Genomic DNA, 14,774 nt, shown 5'->3' with positions numbered 1-14,774 from the left:
TTCAAAAGCATGTTTATTATTTTCCATTCATATTTTCTAACATTGCATCAAAACATGCGGTATCTGCACGGTAGATTGCCTTTATTCCCCCTATGACGAATCGACATGTGACGAATAGACCGTTAAAAGTAATCGCTGCAGATATCAGTGACATTTTAGACAGTGCGTCAAATGTGTCGGAAATTTTACTCGGGACCATTTTGTCCAGGTTTGCACTTGGGACCATATTGTTTGGGATCATATTGTCCGGGATGATATTGTCCGGGACCATTTTGTCTGGGACCATATTGTCCGGGACCATTTTGCCCGGGACCATATTGTCTGGGACCATATTGTCCTACACCCATATATGATATATTTTCCCCAATTCCTGGCCATTAGATATATAGCTTCTGGCACAGGCTTTCATGGCGATGATTCTGCGGTATGTGGAGTGCACCAGAGTCAGCGACCCAGACCGTGGATCCATTGGTATCACAACACATGATCCCTGAATTAAACAACATCATGTCACCAACACACTGATCTCACCAGCTATTGTGCACATGCTTGGTGACGCCATAACTGCTCACAGGGGACAGACGGCCGTGCACAAGACAGGTGGTGTCGTTTCGTGTACTGCACGCACAGGCCCACAGCGGGGTTATCGCGCGTGCGGGGGCTGCAGTTCTCAGAATGAATAGCGGCAGCAGCAGCGTAACAAAACTTTTGAATAGGTCAAAAATATCCTCTCTGGGGCCTCCGACATTTCTACTCTGAACTGCTTCAGACACGTGCGAAAGGGTGAAATTCTATGTGGTCTTTTCTGCCAGCTTCTGGAACATAATTAGAGTCTCCTGCAGGTCAAGAATAGCAAGAGAAGTCTCTGTCCCTCTCTCTCGACATTGGCGGAGCGAACACTGGAGAGAGGAAAACAACCTATCATGACAAGTAGAGGTGGTTTCCTCTTCTCCACTCTCGTGCTATTCTTGACCTGCAACAGACTATAGCGCCCTTGTCAACGCTTGCAACATGAGCAGAACTGTGGGAGGGTTGGGCTCATCCTTGCCCGCAGGAAAGGCAGTCTGCTCAAAATGTCTGCGTTCAGATTCTTCAACGCACAGCTACAGGCAACACTGAATTTGCCTGCTGGCACCTGTCAGCATCATGGATCGTCTTGATCAGCTCGAGGCAAGGATGCCGAAAACCTCGTCCTCGAAGTTTTCGTGCAGCATGGACTCTGACAAACACTGTTCCAAGAGTCCGCAAAGAAAAAAAGGTCCAAAGCACCTAGGAAGAGGGTTCCTGTTCAAGCTGAGTCAGCCGCAGACACTGCAGTCGCTGACCAACGTGACTGTCAGCTCGGTTTCTCGGCTGCGCACGGACATCATCGCCTGGTTTGACCAGATAGATTTCAGGTTCCAGACGTTTAAAGTTGCACCAGGTGAGGCCATCCCATTGATTGTATCCAAGCTACCATCTAAGGACTCCATGTAGATTATGTACCACCTCAAGACGGCCAAGCTAACAATGTAGGAGCAAATGAAGAAAGCTTTCCGTCGTCGTTACAACCTGGACAACGAAGCTGAGGCAAAACAAAAGATGTTCAGCACAAGTCAGCACTCGGGAGAGTCCTGCACCGACTCCGCCTTCCATTTACTGGAGCTCATCCACGAGTGCAGCTACCCAGAGACGAAGGTGGAGAAATGCAAGGTTATCCTGGCCACACTCTTCCACAAAGCACGAAAGCATGCTTCGACAGGCGCTTCGCTTCGTTGAATGAGTTGCTGGACTCTTTCCTCTGCTTTGACCAGGTTGTCTTCAGCCAACCAAAGACACCGGTTTTGGCTCTCGCTGCAGAGCGAGTGCAAGCTGCGCAGGGACAAAGAAAGCGCACTCCGTCCTGCTCTTGAAGCAGGGCCGGCCACCGCCTCATCGGAACGCTGACGACAGCAATCGTCACCAGCACCCTTCTGCAACAGAGAAGCAAAAGAAGCAGATGCGTCGCTTCGGCATGTGTCAAAAACTTCGCGGGACTTTCAATGTTCTTCGTCCCAATACCCTGAAGTTTGTCCGCTCCGCCTCATTTGTAAGAGACGTGGCCACTTTGTCACGTGATGCCGGCAAGAGCTAACCCAAGAATTTCTGAAATGGCAACGGCACTTTGAGTCTGTTGCATTGTTGACGGAGAAAAGTGAAAACCTGATGCCCCTACCGCCTGGAAGGTGTCATTAGTAGTTTGTTACATCACCTCTGGTGCTGCAGTGGGCATCAAGACAATTAAGCTCAGCAATGCGGACACTGGCCCCATTTTCCGTTGATCAAGCCTTTTTTTTGTCAGGGGACTTCTGTCTCAGAACCTTGGAAAGTTGTCAACCCTCAGCACCAACGTTGGTGTCACATTCGACAGCGGTACGCAGCTCGGAAGTTGACCTCCAGACAAATCAAGCTTGCTCAAGAAAAGCAAGAAAGCGACTTTGACAGTGGCACATGTATGTTCTTTTTAAGGACTAGCTCGTGTTGTAGGAGAGCCCACTCATCAGAGTCAAGGCAACACTATGATTTACTGGCCCTCGCCAAATCGTGAGCCGGCTCTCTCCCGTGAACTACGAGCTTGAACTCATGGACGGTACTGGCCGCAATGTAGTGCATGTGGAGAAACTTAAGCCGGTCGTCAAATTTGTGCGGCCTCTACCTGGGGACTGAACTTTGTAAACTTTATAAGTTTTTTTTTCTCATTTATCACGTCGTATGTATATCATTATTTAATCATGTGCATATTGCTCAACGCAGTATTTGTTTAATGTTCGTTGCATGGCAGCGTGATATCAGGTCGACACTTAAAACCCTTGGCACGTGACGAGCTGCAAGAGACATCGCTCTGAAGCGGCTCGTGCGAGCGCTCATGATCGAAATAAAAGAAGTAGTTTTGGCATGGTAGTTGATGACGTTGACATGTCTTTCCTGAGCACGGTGCCCATTTATCTTGATGACCGATCCAGATCGTCACAACAGCATTACCCAGCACTCTCAGAAATAAAGGAGCCAAACGGGTGGACATTGGTTCTTCTTGCCAAGAAAGAACCCCTTCGAAAATTGAACCTTTACAAAGGTGCTTTCTCCGGTGAAAACGCGAACTGTTCGAAAAAAAAAAGAAAAGCAGAGTTGTTGGGCCTCTCTCAAGCTGACTTGGGGTGAAAAAGGTTCTTGTTGAGGACAAGAGAGGGGGAAAAGGTTCTTTCAAAAGCGAAGGTCAAACAGACGACCGGTTTTGGCGGTTCCTGGGGGCGCGGTCAAGGACATTAGGGGAGGGGGGCGGTCACTTTCTTTATGTAAAATGGAATGATACCTAAACATGAACACATTGGAATGGGCGTTGATTCGCGCCACCTAGCCAAGGGAGCTGCATACAACGCAGCTCTGACATCACTTCCCAAAAGTGGCGAAAATTTTCTTTTGCTTTCTCCGCTGATTTCTTCAAAAACCACATCTATTTCAACGTCCCTAAAGACGTCGCGCGTAAGTTTGTTACTTCTTAACCGCGTGGCTGACAGCGAAGGAGATTTGCGATGCTGGCGGAGGGCACGCAGCCAATATTTTTTCGGTAGTATAATGTGAAAGGCTTGAACTATAACCGCCACTGTATCTGTTTTCGAATATTTACTCGCTACAACTCTAGAGCGAGCGTCTGTCACCTTGGCGCTCGAAAATCTGCTTATGCTCAGTGTTGGCCCCTTTTTGCTGTCACGTGACATTGCTCGGCAAAGCAGCTCGAGTGCTCACACGAAAGATTTTGAGCACAACCCATATGGGCCCGGTCTCGTGCGAGTTGGTTGGTTGCTTTTGGAATTTACTCGCAGGCTCTCGCTCACTGCGCCCATTAGGTTTTATCCTGAGTGTTTTTCAAAAGCGCCGAGCAGGTAATAAAATTTCGCGGAAAGGACGGGTTGGAACGACGGGCTCTGTACCGGCTGCAGGTGAAGTCACATATTGCCTGTAAAACCGTCGTAAATGACTTCCGTGAGACATCGAACTGCGGAAAGAGTGAACTTGCGCATTTGGTCATGGCGTTGATTGGATGTCATCGAGGTGGAGCATTGTGCTCTTCACTTAGTTCATACCTGAGTCATAGGAGCCGGTAAATGATTCGCATGGAGCATGAGTTTACGAATTTCTCTGGTTTAAAAGGGTATTTCTGAACCGTCAACGGCCAATGCAATTCATTAGGTTACGTCTTTATAATATTACAATGGTGACAACCCAAGTTAAACATGACCATCGGCACGATAGTAGTGGTTTATAGCAAAAATTAAAATGATTTGCACCTCGTGAGGGGCGAAACAAGGAAAGGCACGCGTGCGCGGTTCCTCACCCAGCAGCAAGGCGCTGCAATAGTACTCATCAGTAGCTTCCTTGCAGACATGACCGTAACTGCCATTTGGTTGTACTGTGGGACGGAACGAGGTTGAGAAAGATGCGACTCCGAGATAGGATGACTTGCAGAAGCTGGGCCTGCCTCTCTTGCAAGCTGTAGCCCACGTTTCCTCGTTTGCTAAATTGGTTAGAGGAACCATCAAGCGGCATTAAAGCATTTGCTACGCCGCGTCCTAAAATTACCATAAATTTTCATAAAACCTAATATAAGAATTTGATTTTGATTAAGTGGGCTAGTGTTTGCAGAAATAGAAAGCGAAAGCCTGATCGCCTTTCCCCTTCTACTCACCAGTGAAATAAGGAAGGGCGTGCCCACAGGCGCGTCCGACATGCCCTCTTGCTGAACTACAACGAAACTCGACAAATATACACTAACCGCCGAATTCAGAAACCTCACTCGAACTACATTTAAACTTAAGGGCCCCTTCACTTCCTCGAGGAAGGCGCGAGGGCCGGCGCTGGCCAATCGCGAAGACGCATCCGCCGTCGCGATTGGCCAGCGCCGGCCCTCGTGCCTTCCTCGAGGAAGTGAAGGGGCCCTTAAGTTTGAGTGTAGTTCGAGTGAGGTTTCTGAATTCGGCGGTAAACATAATAAAACAAATTGGGGAGGGGGACACTCAAGCTCCCCTTTAAGGGCGTGACGCGATAGCTTGAACTCGCTTAATTACTGTTTCATTAACTAGTACAACTCTCATTATGCACACACGCACCCCTCGTCATACATCATGCTTCGTTTCGTGCTTAGCGTTCATCGTTGTCAAACCTGCTGGCGTAGTTTTCTATCTCCTTTCTTTCTCTTCTTCTCGCAACTAGCTGGCGGTCTGTAGCTCTGGCTTCAATCCACAGTTGAGACGAAGTGCAGCATTTGGTTCGCACGTGCCCTCGTTGAGCTGGCGGTCTGTAGCTCTGGCTTCAATCCACAGTTGAGACGAAGTGCAGCATTTGGTTCGCACGTGCCCTCGTTGAGCTGGCGGTCTGTAGCTCTGGCTTCAATCCACAGTTGAGACGAAGTGCAGCATTTGGTTCGCACGTGCCCTCGTGCCGAAGAAACGCAGGGCGAAGATATGCGCCACCAGCCTTCCCCATGCCGAACGCTACACACAACCTACACTAGACCTGCACTACTAAGCAACCTGACGGACGCTGGCTCTTCCGGTAAACGGGAGCTCTAACTCTACGGCGTTAAAATATCCTTTTACGGAGACCTTCGCTCCCGCCCCCATTTCGAAATCCGCTTCCACATTTCTGTTTTGCTTTCTTTGCAACAGATGGCGCCAATCAACGTGTGTTTTCTGGTTCCGCGGTGTTCCCTTCGGTCGAAATTTTATACGCATGCAAACAACAAGTGAGATCGGTTAGACGTTCTGCTTGAGCAAAATAAAATAAGAATGCGCAGAAACCTGACCTCATCCAAAAGCACCCGCCAAACTCGCGCAGCATGTGCAGATTCATGGGTTACCACGGAGATGCTGTGACCGGGGAAATAGTCTCATATTATTTCGCAACGACGTAATTTTAACGCGATAGCGTTAAGGCTCCCGTTCCGCGGAAAAGCCGGCGCAGTAGTCGCGGTAGTGGTGGTACTTCTGAGCGAAACATTCAGATTGGTCCAAACGTCGAGCCACTGAATCTTTCCAGAGTAGCGCAACTCCCAAGGTTCACGTCGAAACCATGCCGCGGCGCTGCCATCGACTGCTACAAAAAGCCCCTTGTGTGTTAAAAGTAGCGCCATTCATTGTTGTAGAAATGCACGCAGCGCGTGCCCCGCACCGCTTTCGGGAAGAACATGGCGGCTTGATTGCGGCGGCTTTGTCGAAGCCACAATCAAGCCGCCATGCTCTGTATTTCATCTCAACTGAATCTGGGTTGAAGGCAACGATACGGGCCACCAGCTCTAATCACGAACAGCCAGTTGAAAGAAGAAGGGAAACAGAGAAGAAGAAGAAACAAAATCACGCTAGTAGGTTTGGCAACGACCTACGCTCAGCACGAAACAAAGCATACTGTATGATTAGAAGTGTGTGTAACGAGAGATGTACTAATTAATGAACTAGTAATTGAGCGAGTTCACGGTATGCTGTTGTACCCATCAGGCGGAGCTTGAGTGTTTGCCCCCCCCCCCCCCCCCCCCCCCTCTCCTGAAAAATGTCCATTGACTGAGGCGTGGCCGAGCTGGAGAGGAACGGAACGACGGAACTGCGGTTCTACCACCCGATCTACTGTCTGGCTATGAAACGCATGATGACATCCACGGATGAGAGTAATGACGCCACTGTGATAATATTGCGGCAATTAAATTATTCTTTGCGTAATGTGTAAGATATAATTTTCTGCTCACTGTCTCGAACTACTTCAGTGCAATTATTTTTTTAACATTGCTCCTTAGTTTTGCAGCTGCTCTCATTTTCCTAAATTACGACGTCTCTTTCCGGAACCTGTAGAAAGCTCGCGTTTTCTTGTTATGCCAGCTTGCCGAGAGGGGACAGAAAAAAAAAATAGCAGGGCGTAGACGAGGCCCATCCGTGACCTAAGCATCGTACCTTGGAGCAAGGCGACATTGACGTTGCCGGATGGCAAAAGAAGAAAAGAAGACCAGGGCGAAAGCGACAGCACACCTATACAAAAAGATTGAATGTGAAGACAAAGCTTGGAGGCCAGATTCCGCTTGACTTAGGAAAACAACCGGGTTACTGACGCCACGTCGTCTGAGTTAGTACCGGCTGTACAATGCGAGTGACGCGATACCTTTAAGCAGGCTTAGGCTTTCGCCCAAGCCCTTGTTGTGCGAAATTTGGGTGCCCGTCCTCACAATAAAGGCGGATCATCATCGCGACCTTCAGTAGCCGGGGGAGGGGGGACTGCTTTTCATAACGGGGGGGGGGGGGGGGGGGGCTTAAAGTGCTGTTTTAAAAAGGAGCTGGTGGTTTTTCAACCAAGACGAGGTGAACTTTTTTTTTTTTTTGCTTTCTCTCTTTTTCAGATTTCGCTTGACTTAGGAAAACAACCGGGTTATTCGCGCCACGTCGTCTGGTTTAGTACCGGCTGTACAATGCGAGTGGCACGAGACCTATAAGCTGGTTTAGGCTTTCGCCCAATAAGTTAAAATTGTGCGTCCGTCCCCACATCCTTTGACTGGAACCACCTGGCTGCACCCGTAGTCTCCATCATAGATCATGTTCTTTTTAAAAAAACCTTGGAACGCATTTTTTTTATATAATCTTCACTGATTGCATTTTCCTGTGTATCTGTGTCTGTTTTTTTTTTTTTTTTTTTTTTTTAACTCATGCAACCACTTCCCCCTATGTAATGCTCACGCCCTGAGGGTAATATAAATAAATAAATAAATAAATAGAAGCGGATCGTTGTCGCGACCTCCGGTAGCCTAGAAAGCACTACAGTTTTCGTAAGTGGTGTTTAAAAGATGGACCTGCGGCTTTTTTAACCACAGTGATTCTTTTTTTTTCCCCCTTTCTCCCTTTCTCGCGCGTGCTTTTGCTTTCGATCCGCTCTCAACAGCGAGAGGCAGCCGAATGCTATGCGGATCTGCATATCAAAAACTGTTTAATGTTAAGGACTAGAACTTTTACAAGTGGCTTTTGTGTCGTGAAGGTTCTTTCACTCAATTAGCATTTAAAAACTAAAGGAACAAGGAAGAAGAACACCGGTCTGTGTGCCAATAAAGTGAATAAAATGTGCGTAAGTTACTGCTTTGAGTATGTTCATTGATAGTTATTTCATTACAACTCGAAATCAATTACAATGGAATGCAATTACTTGTACTTCTCGGCAGTTTTAGCCTAATCTGATTACATTTGCGATTGTTCGGGGAAAAGGATTAGTAATACAATTTAGCTACTTCAGTGTGCATCCGTCTTGTTCCAACGCGCGAGGCTTGGGTGGCAGATGACATTCGTTTGTACGTGTTTCTTTTTTCTTTTTCCTTTCTAAACCGTTTCGCAGAAACCTGCAATAAAAAGGTTTTGTGATTTTCCTCTACGTTACGAAAAGGTTAACCTCTAGTTTTAGGGAGAAAATAATTTTTCGAAACTATAGAGTAACTTCCTCCAACTTAACATTCTTGCTTAATTTACTATATTACTATATTGCTTGGTCAGGAATGTAATCAGTTTGCTCATGACCTGGGAAAGTAATTTATTTACTGTAATTTCACTACAGTGATGTCATTACAACCATTCCTGATTGCGATTGGTGGATTTTTCTTACACCTGCACTTTTTCCGCGTTAAAGCGGTTGACACAAGTGGGTAGAAGTACGGCCGCTAGCTCCCCAGTTTCTTTTCATTTTCTTTTTTTTGAAAAAAAAGTTTATCCATTTATCCATCCATTCCTTTGCTGCGGGTAGGTAGGCTTGGAACCGGTTGGCGTTTGTCAAGGCTAGGGACAGATTAGTAACAGACAGGCCTATCCTCCGTTTCACTCTAAGCTGGACTAGGCGCCGAGGCTACGGGCCATCAGGTCCAAGCAGGAGCCAGTTGGACAAGTCACGTGCTTAAACAAAACGCGAGCGGGTGACAGGCGGATCGGACGGTGCAGAATGGCTCGTGACTTCTCCCGCTGCCCTCTGGTTGGACCTGACAGCTTGTAGCTTCGGCGGCTAGCCCAGCTTAGGGTGAGACGCTGTATAGGCGGGGGATTTTAAGCCGCTGTGAAGGTTTTTCCCGACTCCCTTGCTGTGTGGCTTTGGAGCTGTGAACTGTGTCCGGAGAGCCTGGTGTAAGGACGTGCCTTCCCTTCCCCTTTTTCTTTTTCCCCTCCCATGCTCATGACCGTGGTTGTTGCTGTTCTGGAGTCAGCAAACCCAGCCGCTTTGGATGGCCTTTCCAGTGTTGTAACTTCTTTTTCTTGCGTTTCACACTCTCTCAAGTTGAAAAAAAAAAAAAAAATCTCCACAGCAAAGTTATAAATGACCTTACTTAAGCAAACGGGGGTTCAGTTCAGTTTGGAAGCAACATGTCGATGAACGTAAGCGCGTGGACGACCGAAGATCTCTGCGCATGGCTGACTGAGAACCAACTAGAAGCAGCGTGCTCTTCGTTTCGAGGTAAGGCTTCCATCGTAGTAATGCGTAATTTCTTCAGAGTATTGCTAAAGGCACATTACCGCTAAAAGGCCCGATATTGATGAACGGAGAACGATTATTAATTAGAAACATCAGCTTTCTGAAATTATTTGTTTCTTAAGCGGTTTTTCGGAAATTGAGCCTCATAATTGAGCCCGATAAAGCACCGAACGCGAGGATATTCCTTGAGCAGCCAGGGGCCTGATTTGGCGGTACTGTGCTCCCGGCATCTGTATTTCTATTGATGACACGTCACGTTGGCTATTCAGTAAAGAAATCATTTCTATTTCAGCTTAACACACCAACATGACTTTAATTTTTCGATGCACGATATGTGACATCGCTAAATTTTCTCTCGGCAAACTGTTGCAGCACCTTTATCTGATACATAGCCAAGCTCCAAACTTTTCCCTTACGTGCCAACTTAACTCATGCACTGCTCATTTCAAAAAGTTTGAATCTTTCCGAAGGCATGTGCATCGAAAACACGGCAATCTCTTGAGCAGTTCGCACTTCAGTAGCACGGCGGTCAATGAGCACGTTGGTGACAATGAACAAAGTCACGAGGGAAACGATCCACCACATGACATCCGTGTAGCTGCTGTGTCCCCCTCAAATTCTGTCATGCATTTTAGGCAGTTATTTGTGGGGTTAAGGGACACCCTTTGTGGCTTCATTTTAAGCATGAAAGAGAAGCATTGTGTTCCGGGTGTCGTTCAGGAGGATGTCACCGAAAACATTCGCACGCTTTTTAACTTTTTTTCGTGTCACTACGTAGCCATATTGAGAAGTCATTTGGCCAAGGTTGGTTTAAACACGGAGGAGGATGATGGCTTGAACGAAATCCTGAGTTTGGATGAGTGCTTCGAACACGCCCTTGAGGCAGTCAGCAGTGAGCATAAGCTGACAACGTACTGCAAACGCAAGTACGACTTAGTTGAGCCTATAGAGTGTCACCTTGATAGCGCTGATGGTGAGAAAAGAGTTTATCACTACATCCCGGTCTTGAAAGTAATAGAGGCTGAGCTAAAAAAAGGTGACGTAATGTCGGCTCTCTTGACCAGTAACGCGCGACGGGAAAACAGGGAGTGCATGACAGACTATTGCGATGGAAGCCTTTTCCAGAGGCACGAGCTCTTCGCAAGTGGAGAATTTTCCTTGCGTCTCCACTTCTACACTGACGAATTTACGGTAGTGAACCCGCTTGGCTCGAGAAAGAGCGAGTACAAAATTGCGGCGTTCTACTTCGTTATTGGCAACCTACCTGCGCAGTATCATTCCCAAATGAAGCACATTCATTTGGCTATGCTCTTCAAGCACAGCCATTTGAAGAATCACAGTTATGGGGAAGTTTTAAAACCTTTAGTTTCAGACTTAAAAAAGCTTGAACATGGGATTCAGGTTAACACTGCTGTAGGAGCGTTAACAGTGCGGGCAGCGGTTGCATGTGTCTGCATGGATAATCTTTCAGCGCATCAGTTCGGCGGATTTTCGACAAGTTTTAGAGTGCGAAGAATTTGTCGGTATTGCATGGCCACCTCTGAAACTATGATTGAAACAGATGTTTCGACGTTCAAATTAAGGACACTCGATATTCATGAAATTCACCTGCAAGCCGCAAAGGCGGATCCTGAACTTAGCAAAGTGTACGGTGTCACTCGCGAATGCCCGTTCTCGGAACTCAAGTTTTTCGACGTGACAGTCGCTTGCCCTCCTGATCTGATGCATGACTTGCTGGAAGGCATTGTACCCCGCGTGATCAAGCTTGCGCTAAAAAAAGCTAATTGATGAACGCCACTTTACACTGGAGTTCTTGAACAAACGAATCAAGTCTTTTAATTACGGGTTTTCCGACAGCACTGACAAGCCCGTGCCTATACCAAAACAAAGCTTGAGTAAAAGGGGATTAATTCCTGGCAAAGCTGTCCAGAAAATGTCGTTGCTGACATTCCTACCACTGCTTATCGGCCACAAAGTGCCAAAAGGTAACCAAACCTGGAAAATGTTCCTTCACCTCCGCTGTGTAACGGATATTGTTTTCGCTCCATCAATTGAAAGGTCATGGGTGCCATACCTTGAGCATCTAATCAAAACCTTTTTGGACAGCTTTCTGGAGATATTCCCAGGTCATTTTCATGCAAAAATGCATTACCTCGTCCATTACCCGCGCTTCATTACCTTGTACGGGCCGCTGAGGCACGTCTGGTGCATGAGGTTTGAAGCGAAGCACCAGTATTTTAAAGGAATCGCCCGAATAACTCGTAATTTTGTCAACGTTACTCTGACGTTGTCAAAAAGGCACCAGATGCGGCAGTGCTACGAGCGCCTAAGTAGCCTAGACGTAGGCTATGTACCCATGGCAGCCGCTAAGGAAGCGGCTTTCATGACTTTGCCAACGTCGCTGCAGGAAAGCGTCAAAGCCAATTTCGACACCGAGTTCGATGAGCAGGAAATTATGGTCGAAGTCAAGGCGCTTAAGAAAGGTTCCGTAATGTACAAAGTGGGACTGCTGTATCCTGTAGCTCTCTTACACGCAGAAGAGATCCCGCTCTTCTTTGAGATTGAAAGGATCATAAACGTGAGGGGCCTGTGGATGTCATGTGGTAAGCTCTTGAGGCCCACACATTTCCTGGAACATGAGCACGCGTATGTCGTCAAAGAGACAAGCGACTGGCACTCGTGCCAACCTGGATCGGAGATTGATCACACACCTTTGAACAAATATGCAAATTCGAAAGGTGACATCACGGTTTTTCTGAAGTATCGCATCTCCGGAAACAAATGCTAAGCCTGACCAGCTCGTGCTCTCTCTTCCCTCGGAAGTGCGCGTTCTTATCTCCTGCTGTCGCCAGAATAGCTAGATCGGTAATCGGTAACGCAGTCCCTGCTCTCCCGGCAGCTTTGGTTAAAATCCGCACCGCGGGAAGGGATGACGGCAAGCGGGGTGTGGGGAAGTTCGGGGGTAAAGTGACAAACCAGCCACCTGACCTCTCAGTATAAATAATAATCGAAGCGTTCTTGACACCTAGTGCTAACGTGTCCATTTCCTTGGCTTTGCATCAGATAACGAGCTCGATGGCGAGGAGTTATTCAATTTAACTGACGACATGATAAAGACACTGTTCCCGACCATGAAGAGCCAGCTTCGTTTCATCAGAGCAAGGAAAGATCTGCGCGAGGAAAGGTAGGAGGAGATTAAAAAATGTTCTCTATAGCAGCTCGCCCAAACCTGGCATGACCATTGTACATGTCATTGCGTATTTCGTAGCTCGGCAAACGCTGCGGAACCGGAAGCTCTCCCGCTCATCGTGGAACTGGGATCCACACAAGATCCGCCAACAGATACATGGCCTTCTGTTTATAAGTTGCCGCCATTTCCTCCTGCTCTTCAAAGGGGCCTGGTTGAAAAAGACAGGAGCCTTTTCAAGCCCGGACAGTCAAGGCTTCGTACAATGCTTGTCCGCGCTCTCGCAGAGGATATTACGAAATACTCACTGTAAGTTAGAAAGCAATAATATATTCGAACAGAGCATTTCTACTAGAAAACGCATGGTTATCCTACAGTGTATTTTTAACTCCTTTTGAATCGCTAACCAAAGCTTATCTCGAATCACCTTCATTTGCTCACGTGATAATTTTTTTGCTGCTTGTATCACATACGCAATGAGGGCATTCGCTCTTCAATTATTATACCCTTCTCTTTGTAACAGGTACCCAAGTAAGACGCAGTATAGTGACGTTTTCGCTACACTTGGAGCAAGGTATCCGTTTCTGAAGGACAAGGACACAGGTAGATGCGTAAGTGTCCGTGTTGAGATCAAATGAAATAGTTTATTTGAAATTGACCATTCGATAAAGAAATTGTTGTCTGCTTTAGTGTTTCCAGTGTTTGCTAAGAGTGCACGTTGCTCTCATTAAATTAGGAGCCTGTTCAGCAAATAATTCGCGTGAAGCCTTCCTATTATTCTGCTATTCCCTTATCGATTACACAGATGATGCAGGAACAAAGGTTACGGACTATACGCGAAAAATTTTCTGCATTTTTTAGGACTTTCTTTTAGTGCAAGTTCTAGCTTATAAAATATGTTCCAGGCAATTACCTTGCCATGAGCGGTACTGCAAAACCTCATTCATACGTATTAAAGTAGAAGGCGAAAGAAAAAAAAACGCGATATCTGACGAAATGCATGGCCCTAGTGAGACTCCTATTGGCGTAATACAAACGAAGCTCTTTGGTCGCGCGCGTATAAGCCGGGAAATCCAGTCAACCACGTGCGTATTCGCGAGGATTTACTGTACACTTCGAGGCACTGTTAGCGCGAACACGGCATCGGCGCTTTTTTGCGTCTTTCATACAAAATATATAAACGAATGTAAAGTTTTACTGCACTGGTTAATGAGCAAAACAAGCCCATTCCACCGTGCTAGTTAGTATTAATTGTATATTTTCATTTGATGAAAAAAACAGGAAAATCTCCGGGTCGCTTGTTCGTGCTAACAGTGTCTCGCAGTGTACTTCGGAGAATTCTTAACTGTTGATTCGTGTGAAAGCTAAAAATTAAGGCAGCTGTCCTTTTACTTTCTCCTTTTAGGACACAATCAGACAATGCGTTCAAAACAAGCTGAAAAAAGAACGCAGGCCACTAGTGTCCTTGAGGGAAGTTACGGATTACAGAAATAAATATGGAACTAAGGGCCGAGGAAGGAAGCGCTCAGCAGAACACGATATTGCGGGGCCGTCTGCCAAGGCATGCCGCCGTGTGAGTAGACCATTTCACTATCTGCGTTTTAAACAGTGTACAATTTCGCATGATCTTGTCAACGCTACTAGAGACCAAGCAACTGATTTGGTTTGCCACCTGTGTTGTAAATTGCACTTGTCCGTTGTTAGCAATGATTACGATATTGTACTCACCAACGTTCGTGCCTTACGAGGGGCATTTAACTTACGACGTCTCCTTATTTTTTAATAAATATGTTACATGTGATAGAAACCAAAACTTTCGCCGTTGGCCTACACGGTCATCCCGCAGTTATTTTCTGCGAACGCCGGACCACAATCACACGGCCGCTGCGAAGGCTGTTTGAGGAGCCTGTCGAGACTGTTGCCGCGATGGTAGCGCAGCCGGTAGAGCGTTTTTTTTTTTTTTTTGAACAGGTACAAAAATAGATACTGCGCCTGAGTATCGAATGCTGGGCGCGCTGTTATTAAACAATCGCTCTACCGACTGCGCTATAGCCGCGGCAATGCTGCAGGTGCAAACTTGCGACGCACATTACTT

General features: G+C 46.8%; 1 protein-coding gene across 1 annotated transcript; it reads left to right on the top strand.

Annotated features, from left to right (window-relative positions):
• The first annotated feature begins 10,176 nt into the window (after window positions 1-10,176).
• LOC120847491 lies at window positions 10,177-11,280 on the top strand. The gene has a single exon (XM_040219285.1). The coding sequence runs from the start codon at window positions 10,177-10,179 to the stop codon at window positions 11,278-11,280; it is 1,104 nt and encodes a 367-aa protein (XP_040075219.1).
• Window positions 11,281-14,774: the final 3,494 nt, after the last annotated feature.

The sequence above is a fragment of the Ixodes scapularis genome, unplaced genomic scaffold, assembly GCF_016920785.2.
Source record: "Ixodes scapularis isolate PalLabHiFi unplaced genomic scaffold, ASM1692078v2 PGA_scaffold8__174_contigs__length_109621045, whole genome shotgun sequence".
NCBI lineage: Eukaryota > Metazoa > Arthropoda > Arachnida > Ixodida > Ixodidae > Ixodes > Ixodes scapularis.
This window is presented reverse-complemented; position numbering and strand designations above follow the sequence as displayed.